This window comes from Ailuropoda melanoleuca, chromosome 6 (genome assembly GCF_002007445.2).
Source record: "Ailuropoda melanoleuca isolate Jingjing chromosome 6, ASM200744v2, whole genome shotgun sequence".
NCBI lineage: Eukaryota > Metazoa > Chordata > Mammalia > Carnivora > Ursidae > Ailuropoda > Ailuropoda melanoleuca.
In genome coordinates this window covers 38,216,910-38,244,870 of record NC_048223.1, presented here as the reverse complement: position 1 = coordinate 38,244,870, position 27,961 = coordinate 38,216,910, and the positions used below count along the sequence as shown (strand labels likewise).

The following is a 27,961-nucleotide window of genomic DNA, read 5'->3' as shown; positions in this document are numbered from 1 at the left end:
TCGATCTGCCCACTGGAAGTTCTCTTTGTCTGCCCAGGCATGGTTCAACACTAACCTCCCCTACTTCCTCCTGGGAAGATTTCAGGAGCTGGCAACTGTCTTGGAGTGTTGTCTACATCTCCACAGATGCCTTCTCACAGATCTGCATGGCATTAACTCTATTCTACCACCCCAAGAAGCACCTACGGCTCATATCTTTACATCCTCCATAGACCAATGCAGGGCCCTCAGTCAATGAGGAGAACTGACTTGGACAATGAAGAACAAAAAGAGGGGAGAATAGGGAAGACCCTGGGGGGAGAAGAAAGGGCCTATCAGAGAGAAAGTCAAAGGGCCAGACTATAGGACCCTTAGTCCCTGGCCAATAAGTTTAGACTTGAGTGAGCCCTCAAAGTTACCAATTTTTGAGTCTCCGGGGAGAGTGGATCCAACAGGCAGACGATGAGCTGGCCCAAAGGTGACCAAACGAAAGCGCCCTGGAGGCCACAGCTGGATATGAAGCTCATTCCCTTTCAAGGCTGTGAGCCAAATATTCTTGTCACGGGAATCAAATTGCCCTGTACGGCACTGTAATTCTCTATATTTTCTGTGTTGTGTACTGCTGGCCTGGTTTCCCCCAAAATATCATCAGCATTTTCCAGGGTTTGCAATCGAGTTGCCTTTCCAAATGCTATCCCACTGATAGGAGGATCCAGTGCTTAAAAATAAAAACATCTCGGGGCGCCTGGGTGGCGCAGTCGTTAGGCGTATGCCTTCAGCTCAGGGCGTGATCCCGGCGTTCTGGGATCGAGCCCCACATCAGGCTCCTCCGCTAAGAGCCTGCTTCTTCCTCTCCCACTCCTCCTGCTTGTGTTCCCTCTCTCGCTGGCTGTCTCTGTCAAATAAATAAATAAAATCTTTAAAAAAAATAAGAATAAAAACATCTCAGTCTAAGTGGTATTGGGAACTTCAAACACAGACAGCCAAATTCAGACCCGTCCTGAGTCTGACAGACAGAGAGTTCCACCAGCTTGCCAGACTCACAAGAGCTCAGGTAAACACGTCATGGTGAGTGCAGGTGGGCACTGATACTGACCAGACAAAAGACAGAGTCAATTCAGGTAAACTCGGTCCAGGGTGTCACAGGTAAGGCTCATTCACCCTTCCAGATAATCAGCAAAACAAGGAAACAAGGCAATGTTTACATATGAATGTTGAGACCAAGAAAAATATCTGGTCAGGCAGCACGGACAACCACGCTGACCTGACCAGAAAGAAGAACTCTGCTCTTGGTTTGGGCCCTGTGACATTTAGGGACCAATGTCTGTTTACCTGGTTCAATACTTTTTAACTTTAAACCTGAATGTTCACCCTGCCACTGCCACTGTCCCCACCATCAATCTCTGCTATAACTTGAAGTGTCATCTTGGCTAAGGAAACTGTCCATTTCCCCAATTTCCTCCTTCTTGTGAAGATTTCTTATAACAAGGATTTGATGGCTTTAAGAACTTCAGTCTGCCCTCCAAGGAAACTTGTTCCCAAAGCCATGAGGCCATACTCAGCTGTGTCACTGGCTGGACAAGCGGAGGCAGATCAGTGTCAGCTCCACTTCCGCAACTGGAAAGGCAAAGGAGAGCTCATTCCTCAAGGTCAGATGAAACAATGCCACACTCTCAACAATGGCCGGAGGGAGGCCCACACCCCAACCTCCACTTCAGACTTAAAAACATCTACAAACACGGGACCTCCAGGCTCCACTTTGGCTACTGAAACACACCTGCAGTACTGTATGATCTCTCTTACATGTGGCATTAAAAAAAAAAATCTCGTAGATACAGAGAACAGATTGGTGGTTGCCAGAGGTAGGTAAGGAGGATGGAAGAAATGGGTGAAGGGAGTACATATTTATAAAATAGAAAATTGAAAAAAAAAACATAACTGATCTGATTTTGCATACCTCACTCTGGAGAAAAGACTTTCATTTATTTTTGTTTTCCATCATTCAATTAACTCTTAACACCCATATGTACAAAATGCTGTTACCCATTCTATGAATAGAAAAGGATTCACAGATATGTAAGACATGGCCTCCACATTCAATACAATTTTGAATCTTAATTGACAATTAATGAGGCTATATGGTTGGCATATGATAAATGCCAAAATATAAGCTAGCCCTTAAAATAGTGACTATGTTATGGTAGAGGTTCACCAAATATTTTGAGAAAAAAGTATATGTATAAAATGATTTTTACAGCATTTATCTTTGGTATCTAGAGAGGATAAAAGGAAGGTGGTACTATGGTCCAGAAAACTTCTTTGTGACATCTTCCCAGTGACAGCTAAGGTTTTGAGAGGAAATATGTGGCCAAACCTTAAATAAACCTAAAGTAATAATAATAATAATAAAGTCAGTAGCTATAGACCTGAAAAAGGGGGGAGGGGCAGTGATCCTAAGAGACGGGAAGTAAATGAGGGGGAACCTTGGGGGACCTGGGTGGCTCAGTCGGTTAAGCATCAGACTCAATTTCAGCTCAGGTCCTGATCTCAGAGTTGTGAGATCGAGCCCTGTGACAGGCTCCCCCTTGTCAGGGAGACAACTTGAGATTCTCTCTCCCTTTGGCCCTCCCCTCTGCTCTCTGTCTCTCTAAAATAAATAAATAAATCTTTTAATAATAAGTAAAAAATAAAAGAGGGGGAACCTTATAATTGTCACAATTTACTGCCAAAAATAATTTTCCTAAGCTTAGCACATGCAAGGGAAATCTAAGCAAAGAGAAGGAAAAAAAAAAAGAATCACCATCCCAAGAAGCAAAAATAAAATAGTAAGACGGCAAATGCCATAGAAATGGGTCATTGGCAGCAACCCAGAAAAACAGAACTAATCAGCAAAGAGAAGTTTGAGAATTCTGCAAGGGCAGAGTCTCTATTTGGTCCCTGAGAGCCATGGGCTGGGAAAGCAAGACAGTGGGTGTCCAATCCCAGAGCTGCCCTTAATTAGCTGTAATGACTAATGGGTGCTGGGCTTCAGTTTCTCCATCTATAAAATGTTCACAGCCCTACTCCTAACACTGCTGTTGTGGAATTCTGAGCAGAGACTTCAAGAATCCTCTTCCAAATTCATGAATCCAGAGTTCGTGGCACATCCTTCCTTCTTCCTCCACCAACACAAAAAAAGGCCTAATGCCAAAGAACCATTATGTCCCTATCTCTCCAAAACTCCTACAAGGCCCCACTGGCCTCCATTGCAGGCAGCCAGCTCCCTGTGGACAGACAGATGGACCTAGATTAACTAGAAGCATCCCTTGGTCTGCATTTATAGATGCTACTGGTGGGAACCACACAGTCAAGTCCTAATGGACTCTCATTACTCAAGTATGAATTTCCTTAATGTGGTACGAATTTCAGCCTCCTCCATCTCTCCTACACCAGCTCCCCCCTTCCAAAGTTGCTTCCTCAGTGAAATGCTGATGGTCTCCTCAGCCTCTCTTAGGGTGTCCCAAAGACAGCCTGCAGTTCCCACCTAAAACTGATTAGTCCATCACAACATCAAGTTCATGAATTACGACTGGATTTTTTAAACAATAGAAAACATCATTGTGCTCCATCCTGTAGAGAGAATAAATATACTGTTAAGCCCTTATTGCAATTTTATACTCATGTGGGTAGGTGTGGGTCTCTATTGTGGGTCTGGTTAAAAAAAAAAAAAAAAAAAGACGGGAAACCCACATCCTGAGGCAGTAGGATCCCGCTCTGGGGGTGAACGCCACACACACCTATCCTACCCCCAGCCCTCGCGGAGGATACAAGAACAGCAAAGGTTACTTAGAACTCAAACGCCCATCCTGCAATCCTACAAAACAGACCAGCCTGGAAAACAGCTAAAACAAACTTCTGACTCTGCTACAAGGTAGTACTTTCATTAAGGCACGGAACAGGATGCTCAACAAAAGACCAAGCCACCGGGTAAAAGCTTTGCCTCAGAAAGGTGCCTAGCATCCAGGGAGGCTCGACACCAGGCAGAGGGGGAGAACCTGGTCACAGAGAATGCTGGGCCCTTTACTCCCAGCTTTCTCCCCGCCTAAGGATTGACTGGGCTAACAGCAACTGAGCTGGAGACTACAGACCTCAGAAGCCCCCCTTTCTCCCCCACTTTTCAAAATTTTTCTCTTTATTTTTCAAATTGCACATCTCCCTAGAAATTGTCCCTGGGAAGCACGAAAGCTCGCAGGCTCCCTGAAACGCCTCCAGCTGGGAATGGAGCTGGCCCGCGCTACACTGCACACGGAAAGAGAGGCGCTATTCCCGCGGGGCTTCGGGACTCCCTGGGGGCGCGCGGAGAGGGGGGCGCAGTGCACCGCACAGCCTACCGGATCGGAGCCCAAGACTGCAAACGTTCGCTAGCAGAACCCACCACTTCTCAGCCACGGGGCCCCGCTGCTACCCCGCCCCTACACTCCTTTAGCGGAGGATCCAGGACTGGACAGTCCCTTTCGGGCCAGCCCAGCTCGGGATCGCGCGGGCTGGGGACGAGGCCTGCCCCGGGCTGGAATCGCGAACCTCCTCCCGCCGGGCAGCTGCCAACGCTGTCCAAGTTCCCGCAAATCCCGCGTGGAGCCCGGACCTGCCAGCCCGACTGCTTGCCCCGGGGGCGCGTCCGCTGGCCCGCTCATCGACACCTGCTTAGCGGCCCCGGGTCCCGAGCGGGAGGTGGGAGGTGGGCCCGGGATCCGAAGCTTCGGTCCCCGGGTGGGGACCAGGCAGGCCGCGCGCCGCCGCAGTCCTGTCGCAGCGCGTGCCCTCGTCCCCCGGGGCCGGGAAGGCCGGAGCCGCCCCCCGCGCGCGCGCCCGCACAACAGGCCCGGGTCTGCAGCTGGAGGACCGCGGGGCCCGCGGGGCCCACGGGGACGATCGCTCAGCCGCCTCCTCGGGGGTCGCCAGCCCCCGCACGCCGCCCCTTCCCCGGGAAGAGGCGCGGGGCCCGGCATGCCGGAGGCGCCCTCCGCGTTCCCCGCGCCGCTACGCACCTAGCTGCCCGCGGGTCCCACATGGCAGGGGCCGCCGCCGCCTCGGGGACCCTTCCCGGGGGCAGGGCGCGGCGGGGGGGCGAGGAAGCCCGAAAGCCGAGGCCCTGGGCGCGGGCGGCGGGAGCTGTGGCCGCGCGGGGCCCCTGCTGGCGGTGGCGCGGCTCCCGGGCTGTGCCGAGGGGGCGGGGGCGCGGGGACCCCGGAGCCCTGGCTGTGTGCAGCCGCAGCCCTATTCCAAGTTTCCACGTAGTTGCGAGAGCCCGAAAACTGTCACGTGCACGTCGCCGCTGGGTGGGAGGGCGTGTTTATCACTGTGTTCAAAAGAGGCGTTTCGATGTTTCCCATCGTGCTTGCGAGTACTCCAATGCGGTGGCTCCTGGCCGCCGTTGAAAAAGGAGTGCTTCGAGCTGGCTGCCACGACGGACCGAGTGCGCACACACGACCCTGCGACACGTTTGGGTCCTTGGGATTTCGTAGGCTGGCCCACCGCGATGGTGGGGGAAACCGAGAACGCCGTCAGCTGAGGGGCCCCAGCTTACCTCTTTTCTTCCCTCCCGTCCCCTCCAACAAAGAAGCTAGAGACACCAGCCTCAACCAATACTGTGCCCCACTCCGCGGTCGCCTCGGGCGGTCTCTCGTTGGTTATCTAGCCCTTACTGTGTGCTCGGGCCTCCATTCTGGGGACACTGGGCATTCAGATGGGAAGAGGCCAGCTAGGCCCCTCGACGTCTTGACGCTCACAGCCGCGTTCAAGTGCTTGCAGAGGAATGAGCCTCTGCCCACAGGCAGAATGGCCAGGACGCTCCTGGAAGGGCAGTGGTGACTGAAAGAATTGGGGACGGTTAGGACGACCTCAGGCTGCCATTTCGCCTTCAGTTGTAGGCGCAACAGGCAGCACAGCTTCTCATCGACCGCTCAGGTTTGGCCCCCAGCTTGTCTGGTCCTGGGATCACTTTCCCCGCGCGCCAGGGATTTGACCCAATCCGAGAGCAAAGCCCACAGTCCTCTCTTGGGACAAGGCTTTGGCCTACCCTGCCTCCTGGCAATTCTCTCACCCATGGAGGGCCACCGCACGGGGCAGTCCTGTGGCGGGGAGAACACCACAGCACCTCCGAGAGGGTCAGTACAGTTTCCAATGAGGCAGGGAGGATCTGGTGACTCATGTACACCCCTAAGCACACAACCCGTGTCCTCTGTGCTGCTTACTCTGAGTCAAAACCAGCCTATCACTATAGTTAGTGGTCTCTTCGCTTCTGGAGTCTCAGGTCCTCCTGTTTCTTCTGTCCGTTAATCTTCCCCAAATGTCACATTGCATCATTTCCAGTTCAAAATCCTTCAGTGGCACCCCCGTTGCCTACTACAGATCAGATTAGGTAGCTGGGTATTCAAGACTTTTCACAATTTTGCCCAACCCTTCCAGTCTTAGCTTCCTCACATACAGACTGACTACTCCAGTGGTTCCCAAACCTGCCTGAGCATAGGAACCACCTGAGAGCCTTTTTAAAATCCTGATGTCTGACTCCTACTCCGAAATACTTTGATTTAATTAGTATGGGCTATGACACGGGCAATGAGATTTTTTAAAGCTTCTCAGGTGATGATAACATAAAGCAAAGTTCAGAAAACACTTCTAGTCTCCAAACCAGGCAGCACTGGTCCTTTCACTTTCAGGAAACTTGACATATCCTTCCTCCAATTTTTTCTCAATGTTTCCCAGTTCTGTATTTAAGAAAGGTCCATGCCACCTCTTTTCGTATGGCTCTTCTTTTTAGCCAGCTTCAAGGAGTCTCTGCTTCCAGAAGACTTCCAGGTTCATAAATGAAGGAGAGCAAGTCAAGAAGTTGGTGAGGGTGCAGTAGATTAAGAAGGCACCTCTAAACTTTCACCACCCTTTGACCAGTTTTCATAAGCATCTTAGAATCTTTTTGTCCTACTTCTTCCTCTGTATCTTTCATCATGGTTCTCAAAACAATCACATCAGCTCAAAAGAAGACAGTCACCTTTCTTTTTAAAATCATTTCTTCTCTTTCTGATTTTTTAATATTTTTATCAAAATTATACATTTTCTCAATTAAAAGAGCAGTCCCCCCTCCCACCTGATTTATTCTCCAGAGGCAACCAATTTTATCACTGCTATCTAATCATTCTATTGGCTCTGTTCCTGCCTCTACATAACACTGCTAGTCCTTCTTGTTGGGTGGTTTTCCCCCAAGTCTTATGCATCATTGGGTAATTCTTTTTTAGATTGTGCTTGTCTGAAAAAAATTCACCCTTGATGTAGTTTGGCTGGGTATAAAATTCTAGGTTGAAAATTATTTTCCTTCAGGATTTTGAAGCTATTACTCCAGTGATCACTGTCTTCCATTACCACTGTTGAAAATCTGAACACATCCAATTACCCATCTTATGTGACCTCTTCCAAATTTCTAGCAACCTGAAAAATCTTCTTCTTCTCCCCAGTGTTTTGGAATAACACCATGATATACTTTGATGAGGGCCCATTCATCTATTCCACTATGTACTGGGTGGGTTCTTTCATTCTTGACACTCAAGCTATTAATTCTGAGAAATGATCTTGAATACTTTTGTTGTTTGTTTCTTCTCCTCCATTTTCCCTATTCTTTTTTTTTTTTCTGAAATCCTGTTATTCAAAAATTGAACTTCCAGGATTAGCCCCTGTGATATGTTTCCCTGATGTTCATATCACTTGTTGTTGTTGTTGTTGTTTTTCCTGGAAGATTTCCTCAACTTTATCTTCTGATGATTCTTAGTGAGTTTTTTTTTAATTATTTCTAATAGCATACTTTGATTGTTCCAAGAGCTCTTTCTTATTCTGTGATTTGTTGGAATACCCCATTCTCTTTTTCATGGCTACATAATTTCTCTCATCTCCCTGCGGATATTACTAGTGGGTTGTTTTTGGTTTTTTTCTCTAAATAGGCTCCATTCTCTGGATTCCTTTTCTTCTTAATGTTTCTTATTTTATTCTCCTTGTTATGGATATTCCTCAGATGGTTATCTGCTCAGGATTAAGAATAAGGGAACAAGATGTCCATCAGTGGAGAACTGATCAAATAAACCATGGTATACCCACACTATAGAGAATCATCCAGCTGTACTAAGAAATTAAGAGGATTGCTGTTTGACACTATGGGCTGAGGCCAGGAAATACAGTCAAGTGAAAAAAGCGAGGTGAGAACTGTGTTGACAGTATGCTACCTTTGGAGTAAGAAGGGAAGGAGAATATTTTCATTCATTTGCTTCTATTTTCTGAAAGAAACAATGGAAGGAAAACCAAAAACTAAGACAAATGGTTAATTATAAGGAGGAACAGAGCAGAAGGGAAAGTTAGGGAAGCTAAGTGTCTTTAAATATACCTCGTTTTAAAACTCTGAATTATAGAGAATAGTCTGATGATTATCAGAGGAGGGATGGATGGGGGGATGGGTTAAATAGATGATGGGGATTAAGGAGTGCACTTGTGATGAGCACAGGGTGATGTACAGAAGTGTTGAATCACTATATTGTAAACCTGAAACTAGTATAACGTTGTATGTTAACTAATTGGAATTAAAATAAAAACATATATAGATAGATATCTATATCTATATCTATATATAGATATATATTCCTTGTCTTACAGTTTTGACATTGGAACCATGGGAATATTTAACATAATTGAAAACTTACATCTAATTTTTTTTAAGTAGTCTCCACACCCAGCATAGAGCCCAACGTGGGGCTTGAATTCATGACCCTGAGGTCAAGACCTGAGCTGAGATCAAGAGTTGGATGCTTGGGGCACCTGGGTGGCACAGCAGTTAAGCGTCTGTTCGGCTCAGGGCGTGATCCCGGCGTTATGGGATCGAGCCCCACATCAGGCTCCTCCACTATGAGCCTGCTTCTTCCTCTCCCACTCCCCCTGCTTGTGTTCCCTCTCTCACTGGCTGTCTCTATCTCTGTCGAATAAATAAATAAAATCTTTTTTTAAAAAAAGTTGGATGCTTAACTGACTAAGCCACTCAAGTGCCCCCAACTTAAATCTAATTTTTAAAAAACAGTTCTTAAAATTGAAAACATTCTGTAATCTGAGAACTGAACTGGAAATATCACTATGAACTTATGGTTTATTGCCTCACTCTATTCATTCTGTCCATCCTTGATGTGATGTTGCAGTATTGCTGGATTGAATAATAGTGTGCACCCCAGCACCCACGTGGTGATCTCTAAATATCATTCCTCTCTGCAAGGAACAAGGACTCATTTTTTTAAAAAAATCACTAATTCCATGTTGGGGACAGAAGTGTACTAGCTGAGACAGGGAGATTTTATTGTTCCAGAAAGCAAAGAAGCTACCAAAGGGGAAATGGGGTTATGTCAAAAAATCCAGAAACCGGGGCGCCTGGGTGGCTCAGTCATTAAGCATCTGCCTTCAGCTCAGGACGTGATCCCAGTGTTCTGGGATCGAGCCCCACATCAGGCTCCTCCAGTGGGAGCCTGCTTCTTCTTCTCCCACTCCCCCAGCTTGTGTTCCCTCTCTCTCTGGCTGTCTCTCTCTGTCAAATAAATAAATAAAATCTTAAAAAAAAATCCAGAAACCAACTTCTAGAGGCTTCCATTATTCACACATGGGAAATTTAAGCATTTTTAAGTCATTTTTTAATTCTATCCTTCTCTCTGCATTTATCAGCTAGAGTTCTTCAATAAAAAAGAACTTTCCATCTATAATCACTTGGTTGCCCTGAAAAACACTTCATACAGAAAAAGCAGAGTAAATGCTTGTCCCCTTCCTTTATTGACCAGCTTTTGGAATAATGATTTGGTACACTAGTAATCAACAAATATTTTTGATGAACTCTCATGAATTTCTAAAAACATTTCATGTACTTCAATCATTACAATCGTCCTCTTCTTAAGGCTCTAAGTTCCCGTATTTGAACAGTAGGAGCCCATCTACGAGTGATCACCAGAGGTAGTAAAACCACTGAAGAAAAGATGACTCTGGTAATTTCTTTTATCCCCACTTGTCAATCCTAACATCACTAAAACTGGGACAGCCAGACATTATGTGCCTCCTGCTGTGTTGCAAAAGGAAGGACACAGCAATTCCAAGGAAGAATTTTTGTTTCTCAAAATGGAATCTAAACCTAAGCTAGTCTGTAAATTAGAGCTGTTAAACCAAGGATCCTTGGGTAGAGTTCAGAGCATGTGAGTGTGATTATTAGCTTGCAAGCAGTCAGTGAGCCTCTGGGATAAAGAATCTCTGACATCAGGGTCTTTGGGTTTTCCCTCTGGGCCTGGCTAGATTAAGCAATCTCCTTTCCAGAGGGTGAAGGTCTGGACGTCTGTGTTATGGGCACCTAAGGGACCTACAGGAGTTAGGGGCCTCAGCTTCCAGTATATACGTGTTGACTGCTTGCAGTGAGGTGCCTTTATCTTCAACTTTGCCTGATGTTCCCCGTCCTGAGACCTGCCTTTCTGCCTCCTCAGGGGAAAGCCCCTGTGGCCAGGTGAGGAAGGGGCAGTGGGCAGCTATGCTGAGTTGGGGTGGGATCTAGGGATCTACACTTCTTAAATAGATGTTCAACCAAACTTCCTTATCCCGTTCATTGGCCCTACTTCCAAAAATATCTGTTGTCAATAGTTTCTGAGACTTTTGGTGATTCTGTTGGTAAAATGAGCTGGCCCTTGGCTTCCCCTCTGCCAGCTCACCATTGTTTCTCTTGTGTCTGCTAAGTCATTTCCCAGTCTTCTAGTAGCTTTCCAGCACCAAGCTTTAATTGCTGTTATATTCTCTCCTGTTCTCCCTCTCCATATGCCTTTTAAAAATCTCTTTACTATAGTTTTAGTAGGACTTCAGGAGGCAATAAAACCATATACTTGTGCTCTGTCCGCTATTGTCCTCTAATATTCTTTTTAAATGGTTGAAAGTTCTGCCTTTTGAAGAATGTGCTGAGTAACGCTGCTTCTCCCATCCCACATTCCTACTCTCAAGCATGGCTGTGCTTTTGCTCTGTGACACTGCATACCCCTTCTTCATGGCCTTAGATTGCAGAGCCAGATCAAGGGGTGATTCATCTGCACAACTGCCATGTTACCTCCAAAACATTGGAGTCCCAAAGATGGAAAAAAATTGTATCTACCCAAACTCCGGGGAGAGTTTCATATGGAATTTTAATGAGTATGTGGAAACATCATTTGGTTTGGGGCTAGGGGGAAGGAAGGATGGAGAATGACCCCAAGGACAAGTTCACTAACAATAGATGGGCACTGAACTGTCTTCCAAGGAGGGCGGATCCTGGTAAGTGTAGAACTCAGCCTGTACTAAGCGGAGTACGTGATGTGTAGAGACACAGATAAATTCTCCAGCCTGTAGAGGGAGGCTGACATCCTAGCAGTGTCCTCCTCCTCTGCCTTTGTCCTTGCACGCTCTGGTCTGCCTTCTGTGGTCAGGTTGAACGGATTTAAGCTTCATGAACTTGGATGTTCAAATGTCTCCTTAGGTTTGCAAAGTTCCCATTCCCAAATAGATTCAGCCCAAAGAAATCTTCTCCAAGACACATTACAATGAAACTGTCCAAAGTCAAAGAGATAATTTTTAAAGAAGCAAGAGAAAAAAAATTCCTCACACACAAGGGAACCCCCATAAGCCTATCAGTGAAAGATTTCTGAGCAGAAACCTGGCAGACCAGGAGACAGTGGGATGATATACTGAAGGTGCTGAAAGAAAAACTGCCAACCAAGAACACTTTATCCAGCAAAGCTGTTCTTAGCAACAAAGGGGGGATGAAGACTTTCCCAGAAAAACTAAAACTGAGGGAGTTTACCACCACTAGACCCGCCTTCTAACAAAGGCTGATAGCTTTTCTAGCTGGAATGAAAGGATGCTAGATAGTAATATGAAAACATGTAAAAATATAAAATAAAAGTAAGTATGTAATCAAATTCAGAATGCTCTAATAATGTAATATGGTGGTGTGTAAATCATTTAATTGTTAATCATTTAGTATAAAGACAAAAGAACAAAGGTATTTAAAATAAATATAGCTACAATAATTTTTGTTATTAGTTCTTACCTGTTATTTTGTTATTTTGTTATTAGTTCTTACCTATTAATAATTATTTTAAATGTTAATTGATTAAATTCTCCAATTAAAACACATAGTGGCTGAATGGATGATAAAACAAGACCCTGCCTCCAAGACACTGTCTACAAGAGACTCATTTCAGCTTTATTTTTTTTATAAAGATTTCATTCATTTATTTGAAAGAGAGAGAGCACAAGTGGGGTTCAGAGCAGAGGGAGAAGCAGACTGCTTCTGGGCAGGGAGCCCGATGTGAGGCTCCATCCTGAGACCCTGGGATCATGACCTGAGTTGAAGGCAGATGCTCAACTGACTGAGCCACCCAGGTGCCCCTCACTTCAGCTTTAAAGACACATATAACCTCAAAGCGAAGAGATGGAAAAAGATATTCCCTACAAATGGAAACAAAAGGAGAGCAGGGATAGCTATACTTACATCAGACAAAATAGACTTTAAGCAACTAAGTAACAAAAAACAAATAATCTGATTTAAAAATGGGCAAAAAATGGGGCACCTGGGTAGCTCAGGTTCCTGGGATTGAGCTCCCTGCTCAGCCAGGAGCCTGCTTTTCCCTCCCCCACTCCCCCTGCTTGTGATCTCTCTCTCGCTCTCTCTCTCTCTCTGTCAGATGAATAAATAAAATATATTTTAAAAATGGGTAAAGAAGCTGAATAAACATTTTCCCAAAGACATACAATGGTCAGCAGTTACACGAAGAGGTGTTCAATATCACTAATCACCAGGGAAATGCAAATCAAAACCACAATGAGATATCACCTCACACCTGTTAGAATGGCTGTCATCAAAAAGACAAGCGATAACAAGTCTTGGGAAAGATGTGGAGAAAAGGGAACCCCTGGGCACTGCTGGTGGGGATGCAAACTGGTGCAGCCACTATGGAAAACAGTATGGAGGCTCCTCAAAAACTTAAAAATAGAACTATATAATCCAGCAATTCCACTTCTGGGTATATATTCAAAGAAAATGAAATCAGTATCTCGAAGAGATGTCTGCACTCCCAAGTTCACTGAAGCACTATTCATAGTAGCCAAGATATGGAAACCACCTGTGTGTCTAGTCATGAATGAATAGTTGAAGAAAATGTAATATATATCGAGAGATAAGACAATGGACTATTACTCAGCCATGAGAAAGAAGGAAATCTTGCCATTTGGAACAATGTGGATGAACCTAGAGGACATTATGCTAAGTGAAATAGGCCACACAGAAAAAGATAAAAACTATATGATCTCACATATGTGGAACCAAAAAAAGAAAGAAAGTTAAAAAAAAAACAGAAAGAAAGAAAAAGAAAAAGAAAAGCTGAGCTCATAGAAGGAGAAAGTGGAAAGGTGATTACCAGGCTGGGGATTGGGAGATGGGGAGATGCTGGTCAAGGAGCACAAGCCTTCAGTTATAAGATGAATACATTCTGGAGATACAATGTACAACATGATGACCAGAGTTGTTAATACTGTATTGTACACTTGAAATTTGCTAAGGAAATAGATCTTAAACATTCTCACCACACACACACATACAAAAGGTAACTATGTAAGATGATGGATGTGTTAATAGTGGTAATCATTTCACAAAGAATAAGTCCATCAAATCATCAAGTTGTACTCTTTAAATAGATATAATTTTATTTGTCAAGTATACCTCAATAAAGCTGGAGAAATGAAAAAGATATTAACTTGAAAGCGCAGGAAAATGACCTGGAAAGAGCGTCTATCGGTCTCTCTGCCCTGAGTCTATGGCTTGTCCTTTACTACAGTGCTTTGAAGGTCAGAGTCTTGCCTCACAATCCTTTCTGTTTCTCACATGTGGGCTGATTGTTGAATGACAAGCTCTTCTCCCTTGAAAGTATCCAAGAACCCATTTCAATGACCTTGAATAACTGAAAACCGATAGACAATCTGGGAACATGGGCAGGCCAGAATCATCAATGTCAAAAACATCAATGTGAACAAATGACTATTGAGTCTTTAGTGGCCACAATGACCTTTATAATAAGGGAAGGTATGGACCCAACCCTATGTGCCTAGCTAACCAAGTAAGAAGGACAAATATTTAGATAAATGATCAGGAACATAGAGTATATAAATAAATATCAGTTGACATTTTAAAAAGGAAAAGCTCACCTAATGCCAAATAGAGGAGGAAGTACAATTAATTTTCATTTAACAGTTATGTAGTACCACTTTTTAAAGTATGATAATGTAAGTTGCTCTCAAAAGAGTCCTCTGAGAAGGGTATTAATTATCTTCATTTTACAGAAAGGAAAACTAAAGAAAAGAAAGGTCAAGCAGTTTGTTGTACAGCTAGTTGGTCAGGGACTGAGACTAGAAAACACAGGTGAGCTTGGAATTGGCTTGGCTGTGCTTCTTGGACACTGAGTTTGGTCAACCCTGGATTCTGGTGCTGAAGCAAGATGTCATTGAGATCACTGGGGCCATTACCCATTCACTGCTCATTGTATATGCCTAGAGGCAGACAGGTCTAAACAAGAAAAACCACTCTCAAGTAAATTCTGTTTTTCATTTCAACGTCAGCAGAGCTGATTCTCACTCTATGTGACATTCTGGGAATACCAATCAAGTGTGTCATATATGACACTAACCTATCCTGATAACATAGGAGAAGGGCAGTGTGGACTATGTACCGTCCAATCTCGAGACATACAGATAGACACACCCTCGCTCAGACACCTACACCCACATAGAGGATTGCACATTCTCAGAAATGTACAAAGAGTAAACCAGTGAACACGCTCATTCAACACACACACACATATGATACTCGGTATTGGTTTCCCACTTCTTTTTTTTTAAAGAAGGGGTGGGAGAAGGCAAGAAACAACAATTGTTGGAGAGGATGTGGAGAAAGGGGATCCCCCCTACGTTGTTGGTGGGAATGCAAGTTGGTACAGCCACTCTGGAAAAGTGTGGAGGTCCCTTAAAAAGTTAAAAATTGAACTACCCTATGACCCAGCCATTGCACTACTGGGTGTTTACCCCAAAGATACAGACGTAGTAAAGAGAAGGGCCATATGCACCCCAATGTTCATAGCTGCATTGTCCACAATAGCCAAATCATGGAAGGAGCCGAGATGCCCTTCAACAGATGACTGGATTAAGAAGCTGTGGTCCATATATACAATGGAATATTACTCAGCTATCAGAAAGAACGAATTCTCAACATTTGCTGCAACATGGACGGCACTGGAGGAGATAATGCTAAGTGAAATAAGTCAAGCAGAGAAAGACAATTATCATATGATTTCTCTCATCTATGGAACATAAGAACTAGGATGATCGGTAGGGGAAGAAAGGGATAAAGAAAAGGGGGGTAATCAGAAGGGGGAATGAAACATGAGAGACTATGGACTATGAGAAACAAACTGAAGACTTCAGAGGGGAGGGGGTGGGGGAATGGGATAGACTGGTGATGGGTAGTAAGGAGGGCACGTATTGCATGGTGCACTGGGTGTTATACGCAACTAATGAAGCATCGTACTTTGCATCAGAATCCGGGGATGTACTGTATGGTGACTAACATAATATAATAATAAAATAAAATAAAATAAAAAAGGGTTGGGAGAGCAAGGGGGGCAGGCACAGAGGGAGGAGAGAAAGAATCTTAAGCAGGCTCCACACCCAGCACAGAGCCCGACATGGTGCTCCATCTCACAACCCTGAGATCACGACCTGAGCCGAAAGCAACACTTAACCAACTGAGCCACCCAGGTGCCCTTTGTTTTCCTCACTTTGAGCACAGCTATTCACGTCTGAACCCATCAGTGCTCCATCCAACCCCCTGCCCACAGCAGGAGCTGCCTCTCTCAGCCTCTAAGCCAGCCCTGACAAAGGCAGGTGTACTGATTATATATCAGTATCCTTCATCGGTATCCTCCATACTCACACTGCTGACTATCCTGGCATGGATGGGCTAATCCTGGAGCCCCCCATTCCCTTAGAACTGTGGTTCTCAACCAGGGTGCTTTTCCTCTCAGGAGATATTTGGCAATGTCTGGAGACATTTCCAATTATCATAACTCAGTGCGAGTGGGGAAAGGGGGCTGCTGGCACCCACTAGGTAGAGGCCAGAAATGCTGTTGAACATCCTACAACACACAGGTCAGTCCCCCACAACAAAGAATTACCCAGCCCCAAAATGTCAATAGTGCCAAGATTGGGAAATCTTGCTTGGGAAGCAGTGGGCTATTGTCCTGTCCTTAACAACTTGCTAATAAACCACCTTGGGCTGTTTCCTCTGTGATAGCCAGCATGGTTTGTCTCACAAGATCCACACGTTGGCCACAGCTACTTGGACCAGAATGGGCAGGCATCTACCCAGGAGTAGCCAATGCAGACTGGCCAATTCTCACTGAGGCGAACTGATGAGAAAGCTGTTCTAAAAGGGACCGCAGTGATTTTCTGGACCAGAATTTTCCAGACTCAGCAATTTAAACTGGCGGTCAGAGTCAGGGCAACTAGTAGCAGAGTAAAAGATGAAAAATACTGAGCGAGAAGAGCTCTAAGGGTCATAAAGGCCAGAGTCAGCCAGAGGCACCAGGCAGAGGGAGAGACGGGCAGAGAGAGCAGCTGGCTGGCAATGCAGCGGGAGTAGTGCGAGCAGATGCGCAGATGTGGGTGCCAGGATGTTAGATGCTCAGTGAGTTCTTACTGGCAAGAGCCAGCAAGAACTGAGCTAGCCCAAGGAAACACCCACCTCGTTCCCCAACCACAGGAGGCCCTGCTGAAAGGTGGTTTCTGCGAACCTGCACCTTCCCTCCCTTGTCACAGCCTGTGACCCGATGACAGATCCTGTTGTGGGTTGAACTGTAACACTTCCCCCTGATGAACATTCAAGAGTTCACCCCCAATAGCTCAGAACATGACCTTATTTGGAAATGGGGCTGTTGCAGATGGAATTGGGTAGGATGAGGTCACACAGGAGTCAGGTGGGCCCTGATCCAATAGGACTGGGGTCCTTATGAGAAGATGGCCATATGAAGCCAGACAGATGGGGAGAAGGCCCTGTAAGGGTGAAGGCAGAGGTCAGAATGATGCGTGTCAAGCCAAGGATTGCCAGCTGTCACCAGAAGCTAGAGAGTGGCATGGGACAGATTCTCCCTCAGAGCCCTCAGAAGGAAGGAGCCCTGCTGACCTCTAGCCTCCAGAACTATGAGAAAACAAATTTCTGTTGGTTTAAGTCACCCAACTGGTGGCACTTGTTCACAGTGGACACAGCACACGAGATATCCCGGGTACCTCTTTCGTCTTCACACTTCATCCTGGCCAAGGGCTTTAGAGGACTCGAGGACTCAGACTCTCCTCTGACCCCCTAGGGGTTGAGAAGCCCACTGGCCCAAAGTGACGTGCCCCTCCAGGGGCCCACACCTTCCTTCAAGACCATGATCTAGGCCATAATCTCTGGCCCAAATGGCTCCAAACCTGCTTCAGGGTCTGCCCGGACCTGGTTCTTGAGTCTGTCCTTCCAAGAGTGCAGCAAACTTCCAGTGTCCACCCAAGGGGTGGCCAAGAAGCGGCTGTTGGCCAGGAGCACGGAAAGCTGCCGACAGAACTGAGTTGTGGGCTGGGGTGTCCATACATGTGTGCACTTCATCCTGGGGGGCAGAGATGAAAACAGGAGGAGGAAGAGAGCAGGCTGTGTATCTCCATTCGTACCCTTGCCCTGCCCCTCCACAATAGCTGGGGTGGACTTAATGCTCTCACACTCCCAGGCCAGGAATACCGTCCAAGGAAGGGGCCAGTTTCTTCATCACTCTCTGTGTTTCTTATGTCAGTCCTGGCCACAGGAATGAACTGCCACCTTATTCCTCCTCCTTTGCTCTGACTCATCTCTCTGCAGAGGGTGGGCCATCTGGGTAACCCTCGATACACACAATATCAGTGGCTGAGTCACCTCCTGCTCCCCTCTCCCCCTCCTTCTCCTCACCACCTCAAGGAAGGAGTTCTGCACCAGGCTTCTTAAGAACTGTGGCCCACACCTATAGCTGGGTAGAATGTCAAAGCAGAGGTCCTAAATTTGGCTGCCTACAGGGACCAAGCAAGTGTCACAAGTGAGCATATCTGGCCAGGTGTAAGTACCAGGGGGAGATATGGTTTGTAACAAACCAGGACAGCCAGGCTCCTTCCACTGGAGTGGCTTCAGCTGATGGTTGCCATGGAGAAGGTGGGCCTGATGTGAAAAATCGTTTGATTTGTGTGTGTGTGTGTGTGTGTGTGTGTGTGTGTGTGTAAACCAGAAATCTTGATTTTATTATGTGAAGAAGTTCCCACCAAATAAAACCCAACCACAGACAAGCCAGATAGGACAGCCAAGTTTATTGCCACTAATACAACTAAACACCCATACCAGATCCTGTTGTCAGGCTGAGGCTAGCTGGGAGCTACCCTTACTTTGTGGTTTGCCCTGCCCTCACTGAACTCCAGATGGTTTGAGGAACTAATGATGTTTTCACGTGTTGTTGTTTTGGCAGCATGATCTGGCCTTTTCATCCACCCTCTTCCATCTGGTAAACCCCAAAGTCCCTATATGACTCATCTCTGTCATCACCTCCCATGTGAACGCCTGGACTGACCCAGCCCCCCAGCCTGCCCTCTCCATTTCACCACTTCCTGCTCCCTGCTCCTTACTCTTGTCTCAGTTTCAGCCCATACCACATTGCTTTGTAACTGTTTACTTGTCATCTACCACTAGACCATAAGCGCCTCCAAGTCTACGGTTTTACCTTGTTTATTCTGTGTTTCCAGTGCCCTGGCACTTAGCTGACAATGCCTGAAGAGTGAATGAATAAACAATACATATCAGTAATGAGAGCAGTGTTGTGAAGCTGCTGGGAATACAGTTGACCCTTGAACAACACCATTTGCTGTGCTGGTCATCTTTTATGCAGATTATTTTTTATAAACACGGTACAGCCCTATATATTTTCTCTTATGATATTTTCTTAAAAATATTTTTTTAATTTATTTGAGAGAAAGCAAGAGAGCACAAGCAGGGGGAGTGGCAGAGGGTGCGGTGGAGGGAGAAAGAGAAGCAGACTGCCCACTGAGCAGGGACCCTGATTTGGGCGGAATCCCAGGGTCCTGGGATCACAACCTGAGCCAAAGGCAGACGCTCAACCAACTGAGCCACCCAGGTGCCCCTCCTTATGATTTTCTTAGCAGCATTTTCTTTCCTCTGGCTTACTTTACTGTAGGAACAGAGCATATAATCCATATAGCATACAAATATGTGTTAATGGACTGTTGATGTTATCGGTAAGGCTTCTGGTCAACAATAGGCTGTTAGTAGTTAAGTTTGGAGGAGTCCAAAGTTATAGGTGGGTTTTCAACTGGGTAAAATGGGTACCCCTAACCCCTGCATTGTTCAAGGGTCAACAGTGGTTCTAAACTAGTATTTGTGACAATCAGTTCATCATCATCATCATCAGAGCTTGGGAATAGGGCAAAATAATGTTCAGCAGAATGGCCAAGGATTGGGAACATGATTTTCATTGGAGAGGAGGAAGTGGAGGAGCAGAAAATAAACAAACAAACAAACAAACAATCCCTGGAATGAAACTAAAGGCTCGAAGGGCAGAAAAGCCTGGCCGGCTCTCACGCTGAGGATGTAGGGACAGTAAGGGGACAGATCAAATAAAGCAGCCCTAATGGAGGGTCTTAAAAGGGAGCTGTAGGGTGCAGGGGCAAATGAGGTGGTGGGGGATAAGAATTAGAAAGTGCTTGCAGCACGCTTCTGACAGCCACCCTAGCGGTGCCACACTTGGAAAGGGTTTCGTTTCCTCGGGTGCTGATTCTTTTCCCCAGCTTCCTTCCTGGAGGGACCAGGCAAGCCGGCAGCCCTCCTTTCATTTCGGTATGCCGCCCCCGTGCGGCAGGAGCGTCCAGCTACACCACCAGGCGGCGGGCTCGGGCTTCACCTCCAGGCAGGTGGAACCGTACTCAAGCCCAGCACGTTTACAGATCCAATAACTTGAGTAACATTTAAATGTCATACAGATTTCTCTTTACATCAGCTGAGGTCAAGCAAAAGGAAGACGGCACATACTCATTTCACAATCCATCATGCCCCTTCTTGATGCTCACTCCTTGTCTTGTGTTTGCCTCCCACTCAGTCTGTACCAAAGGATTTAGGGACAGAGATTTATTCATCTTTGCTTCCCCACAGAGCCATACACACTGCAGGTGTTTTAAGGGGAAAAAAATCTCTGCTTAGTGAATCTATATGTAGATGATATAACATGTTTGTTTAAAGCTCCAAAAACAAGTGAAATAAGCCAGACACAAAGGGACAAATATTGTATGATTCCACTTAGGGAGGCACCTAGAATACTTAAATTCGTAAAGACAGAAGGTGCAATACTGGCTAAAAGGGGCTGACAGGAAAGGGGGAGGGGTAGTAGTTGTTTAATGGGTCTAGAATTTCTGTTTGAAATGATGAAAAGTTCTGGGATAAGATAGTGGTAATTGTAAATGTAGTTTATGCCACTGAAATGCAAAATTCTGTATTATGTGTAATTTAGATATAAAGAAATGAAAGGAATCTCATCTAGTTCTATTAACATCAAGCAAAATAGAATTTAGATCAAAACAACATTAGAGAGGGCCACTTCACTATGACAAGAGATTCAAGTCATCAGGACAAATTACCAATATTAAATGTGTATGTACTAAATAACAGCCTGAAAAGTGTGTAAAGCAAGAGGTGTCAGACCCACAAAGAGAAATTCACTGTGCTGGTGGGAAATTCTAACCATGTTACATCACTAGCTGGTAGAACAAGCAACCAAAAATTCCCGTATACATCAGCTCCAAAAGACACGTATAGGGATGTTTATAGCAGCAGCTTATTATTCACAATAGCCACAAACTAGAAACAACTAGCTATCCATCATTAGAATTGTGTCAGATTCATCCAATGGAATGCTATACAGCAGTGTAAATGAATGAACTATCGCTACATGCAACAACACGGATGAATTTCAAAATAGAGTGTTGAGTGTATGAGGTCAGATATAAAATAATACATACTGTAGTATTCTGTTTATGTGACGCTCAAAAATAAGCAAAACTAGACTGTTTCAAGATGCATGCTTGTGTAATAGCATCATTTTTTTTTAAAGCAAGTGTTACTTCCATAAAAGTCAGAATTGTGGCTATCTCTAGGAGGGAAGGGCAGCACTGTAATTGGAAAGGAACATATGAGTTGGGGATGGAGTTGTTGGTGTAGATCTTTACGGTTTTGACAAAATGTCATTTCATGGCCTGGATGGGTATTTACTTTATAACAATTCATTAAGATATGTATTTGTGAAATAAGTCAAGAGAGAAAGACAATTATATGGTTTCACTCATTTATGGAACATTAGAAATAGCAGGAAGATTGGTAGGACAAGGAAGGGAAAAATGAAGGGGGGGTAAACAGAAGGGGAAATGAACCATGAGATACTATGGACTCTGGGAAACAAAATGAGGGCTTCAGAGGGGAGGGGGTGGGGGACTGGGATAGGCCAGTGATGGGTATTAAGGAGGGCACATGTTTCATGGAGCACTGGGTGTTATATGCAAATAATGAATCATGGAATGCTACATCAAAAACTAAGGATGTACTATATGGTGATTAACATAACATAATAAAAATTATTAATAAAAATCATAAAAAAAGTTATGTATTTGTGTTTATGCACCTTTCTGTATATGGATTCTATTTCATGATTTTTAAATTTTTTAATGAATTAGTGAAGCACCCCTTCAAAGTACTGTGGGAAAGTGATTTTGAACCTAGAAATCTACACCTAGCCACATTAGCTATCAAGATTGATAACTAGGGGCACCTGGATGGCTCAGTCAGTTAAGCTTCCAACTCTTGGTTCCAGCTCAGGTCATGATCTCAGGGTTGTGAGATCGAGCCCCACATCAGGCTCCACACTCAGTGGGGACTCTGCTTAAGCTTCTCTCTCCCTCTGCCCCCTGCCCCTAACCCGCTCAATCTCTCTCTCTCTCAAATAAACAAATCTTTTAAAAAAAGATTGATAACAAAAACCATTTTTCTGAATCTGTACAGATTCAGATATAAAATAGTTTGTCTCCTATTTAGCCTTTGTGAAGGAGATAATTGAAGATGTTGGCCAAGAAATCAAGAGTGAGCTGTATGTAGAAAACAAGAAGTGATAGAATTAACCTTGCTAATCTAATGAAAAGAAATCCTGGGATGATACCTTGCAGCAGGTTTTGAAGGATATCTGCCCAAATTAAAACAGGAGTTCAGTCATCTCCAAAGAGACGTCCTTAAGAAGAATTCTAGAATAGGCCCTGCACTATTAGAATGAAAAAGAAACTAGCAGTGCTATGATGAAAAAGTCTTTTCCTTCTCCCAGAGAGAGGGAAGGGCAACAAAAATGTCCAAGAAGACAGGAAAGTCATGATCCATATTAGAAGCAAACTAAAATATGGTATGAATTTGAGCAACTGCAGTTGTTTAAGAGAAGAGAATCAATTTGATGATTTGTTGGGAACATTGTCCTTTGAGGAGCCCAGGGTTGTGATACAATAAGGATAGGGGAAAATGTAACTAATCATATGTCATAGCAATCGATTATTTACTAATTTAAAGCTTGTATCATCACCTGGGGACCAGATGTGGGGAATAGTTCTGATTCCTGAACAGAATGTAAAAGCTTTCAACCTTGACCATGTAAGTACGAAAGTGGGGTCCCCTAACTCTACCCCCATATTTATTGTAATAGGCAATAAAGAGAAAATGTCGACAGTGGGCAGTTGAGTTCATGATATATAGAGATTCATATGAAACCAAAAGAACCAACATAAGGAAAGCTTACAAGTGGTTATTTCTAGAGCATAGCAGTGACGGGGAGAGAGGAGGCCGGGGGCACGAAAGCTTTTTTTTTTATTTTTTTTATTTTTTTATGTAAAGTTTGATGATTCATTAGTTGCGTTTAACACCCAGTGCACCATGCAATATGTGCCCTCCTTACTGTCCATCACCGGTCTATCCCATTCCCCCACCCCACTCCCCTCTGAAGCCCTCAGTTTGTTTCTCAGAGTCCATAGTCTCTCATGCTTCTCAACATTTGCTACAACATGGACGGCACTGGAGGAGATAATGCTAAGTGAAATAAGTCAAGCAGAGAAAGACAATTATCATATGGTTTCTCTCATCTATGGAACATAAAAACTAGGAAGATTGGTAGGAGAAGAAAGGGATAAAGAAAGGGGGGGGTAGGGGCGCCTGGGTGGCACAACGGTTAAGCGTCTGCCTTCGGCTCAGGGCGTGATCCCGGCGTTATGGGATCGAGCCCCACGTCAGGCTCCTCTGCTATGAACCTGCTTCTTCCTCTCCCACTCCCCCTGCGTGTGTTCCCTCTCTCGCTGGCTGTCTCTATCTCTGTCGAATAAATAAATAAAATCTTAAAAAAAAAAAAAAAAGAAAGGGGGGGGTAATCAGAAGGGGGAATGAAGCACCAAAGCTTTTTATCATGCCTTTTGGCATTTTCTGATTTGTTCTTAACCATCACTAGGGCTGAGTATGCAGAGTGAAAGGGAGTATTTTGTGAGGAGGTGTTCTCTCTCTCTTCATGCTTGCTAGGGACGTGTTCATGCCTGCTGCCCAGCACTGCTCAATAGGTAGGCCCCTGTTGCCAGGGTAACCAGCTTTTCACTGATACCAAAGAGAACGCGGAGGCCTGCTATTCACCAAGCAACCTTCCTCTTGAGTCACGCCACCTTCCTGGACTCTCTCTTGTCCCTGTGTGATGCTGTCCAGCTGTAGGAAGCTCACACCTGCACTCTCTCACTTCACTTTGTGGCCTGCAACACTGGCTAGGGGGCCGCACCAGTCACCATGACCTTGACCTCTGCCTTTGTTTTGTTACAAGCAAACCTGCTCATTTGAAATGACTAGCGGTTGTTTTTTAAATGATATACCTCAAAGCACAGAGAATAGTGTAAAAGCCACATTATTGTTTTTTTCAGCCTGCTTCACGCCCCAGGGGCAGAGAGGGAGAGCAAAGAGAGGACTTTTTTTATACTAATTATGTTGAGGTATAAATAACAGATAGTAATGCACAGATCTTAAGGATACAGTTTTTGAGTTTTGATAAATGCATACACCTGTAGTACTATCACCCCAGTCAAGATATAGGATACTTCCATCAACCTGGTAAGTTCCTTTTTGGACCGTTTTAGTCAGTAACACACACAGACACACACACACACCCCTTACTTTCACCTCCTACCCTCTCTGCATCCCACTCACCCCTCCAAGGCTCTAATTTCTGTCACCATAGTATCACCAACATTTGGATTCTTCAGTTCTTAACCTTCATATAAGCAATTATGTTTCCTTTGTCATCTGGTTTCTTTTGCTCAGAATGGTGTTTTTGACATTTATCCATGTTGTTATGTGTATGTGTATTTGTTCCAGATTGGTATTTCATTGTATGAAGAGAACACAATTTGTTTATTCCTTTCTTATTGATGGACATTTGGTTTATTGCCATATTTTGGTTATTATGACTCAAACTGCTATGAATATTCCTTAGCAATGAACATTTTTGTCACATAGTTTTCATATCTCTTGAGTAAATACTTAGGAGTAAAATTGCTGAGTCATGGGATAGGCTTCTGTTTATAGATTAGTGGAACTTGATTCTTTTTTAAAACTGTGGTAGAATTTAAAAGCAACACAAGTTACCATCTTAACCATTTTTAAGGATACAGTTCAGTGGTGTTAAGTACATTCACATTGTTGTGCAACCATCACCACCATCCATTTCCAGAGTTCCTTTAATGCTGCAAAACTGAAACCCTGAACCCATTAAATATCCCCCCAGCCTCTGGCAACCATCTTTCTACTTCCTGTCTCCATGAGTTTGACACTCTATCGAAATCAAACAGTATTTGTCCTGTGATCAACTTATTTCACTTACCATGATGTCCTAGGGTTCGCCCATGTTGGAGCATATGTCAGAATTTTCTTCCTTTTTAAAACTGAGTAACATTCCACTGTATGTACATGCCACATTTTGCTTATGCATTCATCCATCATTTCCACCTTTGGGCTACTGTGTATAACGCTGCTATGAACTTGAGCATACAAATATCTCTTCAAGTCCCAGTTTTTGCTTCTTTGGAGTATATGCTCGGAAGTGGAATTGCTGGATTGTATGATATTTCTATTTCTAATTTTCTGAAGGACTGCCATACTTTTTTATATAGGGACTGCACCATTTTATATTCTCACCAAAAGTGCACAAGGGCTCCAATTTCTCCACATCCTTGCCAACACTTATTTTCTGTTTCTTTTTATAGTAGCCATCCTAATGGGTATAAATTGTGATTCCTTTACAAAAATCTTTTTATTATGGAATTTTCAAACATACACAAAAGATAAGAGGTGCAGGTGCCCACGCACAAGCTTTAACAATTATTGGCATTTGATAGCAGGCACAGAAGAACATGCATTCTCTAAAGCAGCTGTGAGAGCAGAGACAAACAAAGATCTCTTTGGAACCATGAACTAAGGACAGTATTTTGCAGGCTGTTGGCCAATAAAGGCTGGATAGCTAGTGTCTAGTCTCTCTGCCTGTGTTCAAGAGATGAGTTAACAGTCAAGCTTACTTGGCAAAGGAGCAGCAGAGAGAGGTTACAATCAAGGGGCCAAAAAGACACCCTCACCATCACCCTTCATATTCAAATTAACAAATGATTTCCCTTTATAGGAGACGGAGGTTCTGATTTGTCTTGGTGACCCATGTCATCCACAAGGGGCAGACTAAGCCAGATGCTGTAGGTATCTGGTAATCTGACAGCACTAGTCAGTCCATGCCTGGTTACATGGAAACTGGAGGAACCCAAGCCAAGCACAAAAGCCAGAACTGAATTCTCCATCAAGCCACTGCTTTGCCCTTGATTGACACATTCATGCTTGAAGAAAGAGCCAGTATCCTTTTGAAATATCTGCAAGAATAAGTCAGCTATCCCCGAGCTGGGATTTGCCTTCTCCCTGCCAGAAAATTATGGGATCGGGAATGACAGCTACCCATCATGTTAACTGTATTTTCTCATTTTCTGTTTTCCTGATGTTCTGTTGTCTGGGTCCTTCCTGATCCAGGAGAGTGCCCCTCCCAGGCCTAGCCAATTCCTAGACTTAGCAAATGACTTCCCTTTGAGCATGTCTGTCATATGTAAACCAACTAATCCAGAGCCTATACTCTGGACCACCATTTGGTGTTTATACTCTAAGAGGCCATATTCTTCTATCCTAATCATCCCATGGCCAGGTACTAGACAACTGAACAAAGCCCCTATGTCCCATAACCAGCTGAAATTGTTCAAACTAGCCAATCCTAAACATGCTTACCCTGCCTTGTTTTGTCTTTCCTATGGAAACCACAATAAGGGTTCCTGCCTATGCTTTCCCCTCATTCCTTATGAATCCTGACCTACCCTGGTGCTTCCCTGTTTTGCCCTGTATGGAGTGGAGTGTCCCCTCTTCTTGGGAACTTTTGAGTAATAAATTACCTTTTCAGTGGTAGTCATCTCCTGATCTGTTGGTCTCATCATATTTGAATAATAACAAAACTTGTATTTTGAAACATCGCTTCTTCACCCCTGATTCTCACCCAAAAGGCCAATGAACTAGAAAAATAGTTCATTGTAAGTTAGCTCCTCCATAGGAAAAAAAGTGAGTGAAAAGACCCATACCTAGATATATCCCAGAACATGTTGTGAAGTATAGATTTTGAAACGTGGAGTTGAAAAACTATACTTTCAGAAAAAGTTACTTGAAGATTTACCCCAAATGAGAGAATATTTTTCATTTTTAATATTTCAACAATATTTTGTAGTTTCCAAAATGTCAGTTTTGCACTACTTTTATTATATTTATCCGTAAATATTTTATTCTTTTTGATGCTATTGTAAATGGAATTGTTTGCTTAATTTCATTTTTGTTTCTCAATGCTACTGTATGGAAATACAATTAATTTTTGTATAGTGATCTTGTATCCTGAGACCATGCTGAATTTATTAGTTGGAATTGTATTTACTATATTACTTAGGATTTTCTATATATGAGGTTATGTTATCTTAGAATTACAAATAGTTTTACTTCTTCCTTTCCAATAACATGACCTGTATTTCTTTTTCTTGCCTAATTGCCCTGGCTAGAGCCACCAGTGTGTATCATAGAAGTGGTGAGAGTGGGGGCGCGTGGGTGGCTCAGTCGTTAAGCGTCTGCCTTCAGCTCAGAGTGCAATCCTGGCGTTCTGGGATCGTGCCCTGTATCAGGCTCCTCTGCTGGGAAGCCTGCTTCTTCCTCTCCCACTCCCCCTGCTTGTGTTCCCTCTTTTGCTGGCTATCTCTCTCTCTGTCAAATAAATAAATAAAATCTTAAAAAAATTAAAAAAAAAAAGAAGTGGTGAGAGTGGACAACCTTATCTTGTTCCTGATGTTAGGGGGAAAGCATCCAATCTTTCACCACTAAGTATGATTTTAGCTGTGGAATCTTTCATAGATGCCCTTCATCATGTTGACAAAGTTTGCTAAGTGTTTTTATCATAAAAGGTGTTGGGTTTTGTCAAATATTTTTTCTGCATCGTGTGGTCCTTGTTTTTTATCTTATTAATATGATGTATTATATTAATTGATTTTCAGAGGGTAAACCAACCATGCATCCTGGGACAAATCTTACATGTTTGTAGTGGATAATTCTTTTCATCTGTTGCTGGATTCAGTTTGATAGTATTTAGTTGAGGATTTTTGCATCTATATTCATAGTAAATATTTGTGTGTAGTTTTGTTGTGACGTCTCTGG

At 44.2% G+C, this 27,961-nt stretch overlaps 1 protein-coding gene across 3 annotated transcripts in view; it reads right to left on the bottom strand.

Annotated features, from left to right (window-relative positions):
* The window catches only part of LOC117802654 (uncharacterized protein C11orf96-like), a 32,602-nt gene extending 14,689 nt beyond the window's left edge, over positions 1-17,913 (bottom strand). The window contains exons 1-2 of one of the 3 annotated variants that reach the window (XM_034662259.1): positions 17,833-17,913; positions 17,551-17,723 (exon numbers count right to left, since the gene is read on the bottom strand). In XM_034662259.1, coding sequence (XP_034518150.1) covers positions 17,551-17,723; positions 17,833-17,879 — 220 coding nt within the window. In that variant the 5' untranslated portion in view covers positions 17,880-17,913. Of the gene's footprint in view, positions 1-4,603; positions 4,983-17,550; positions 17,724-17,832 lie in introns of those variants that run through there. The other 2 variants (XM_034662258.1, XM_034662260.1) reach the window with 2 other exon arrangements.
* Positions 17,914-27,961: the final 10,048 nt, after the last annotated feature.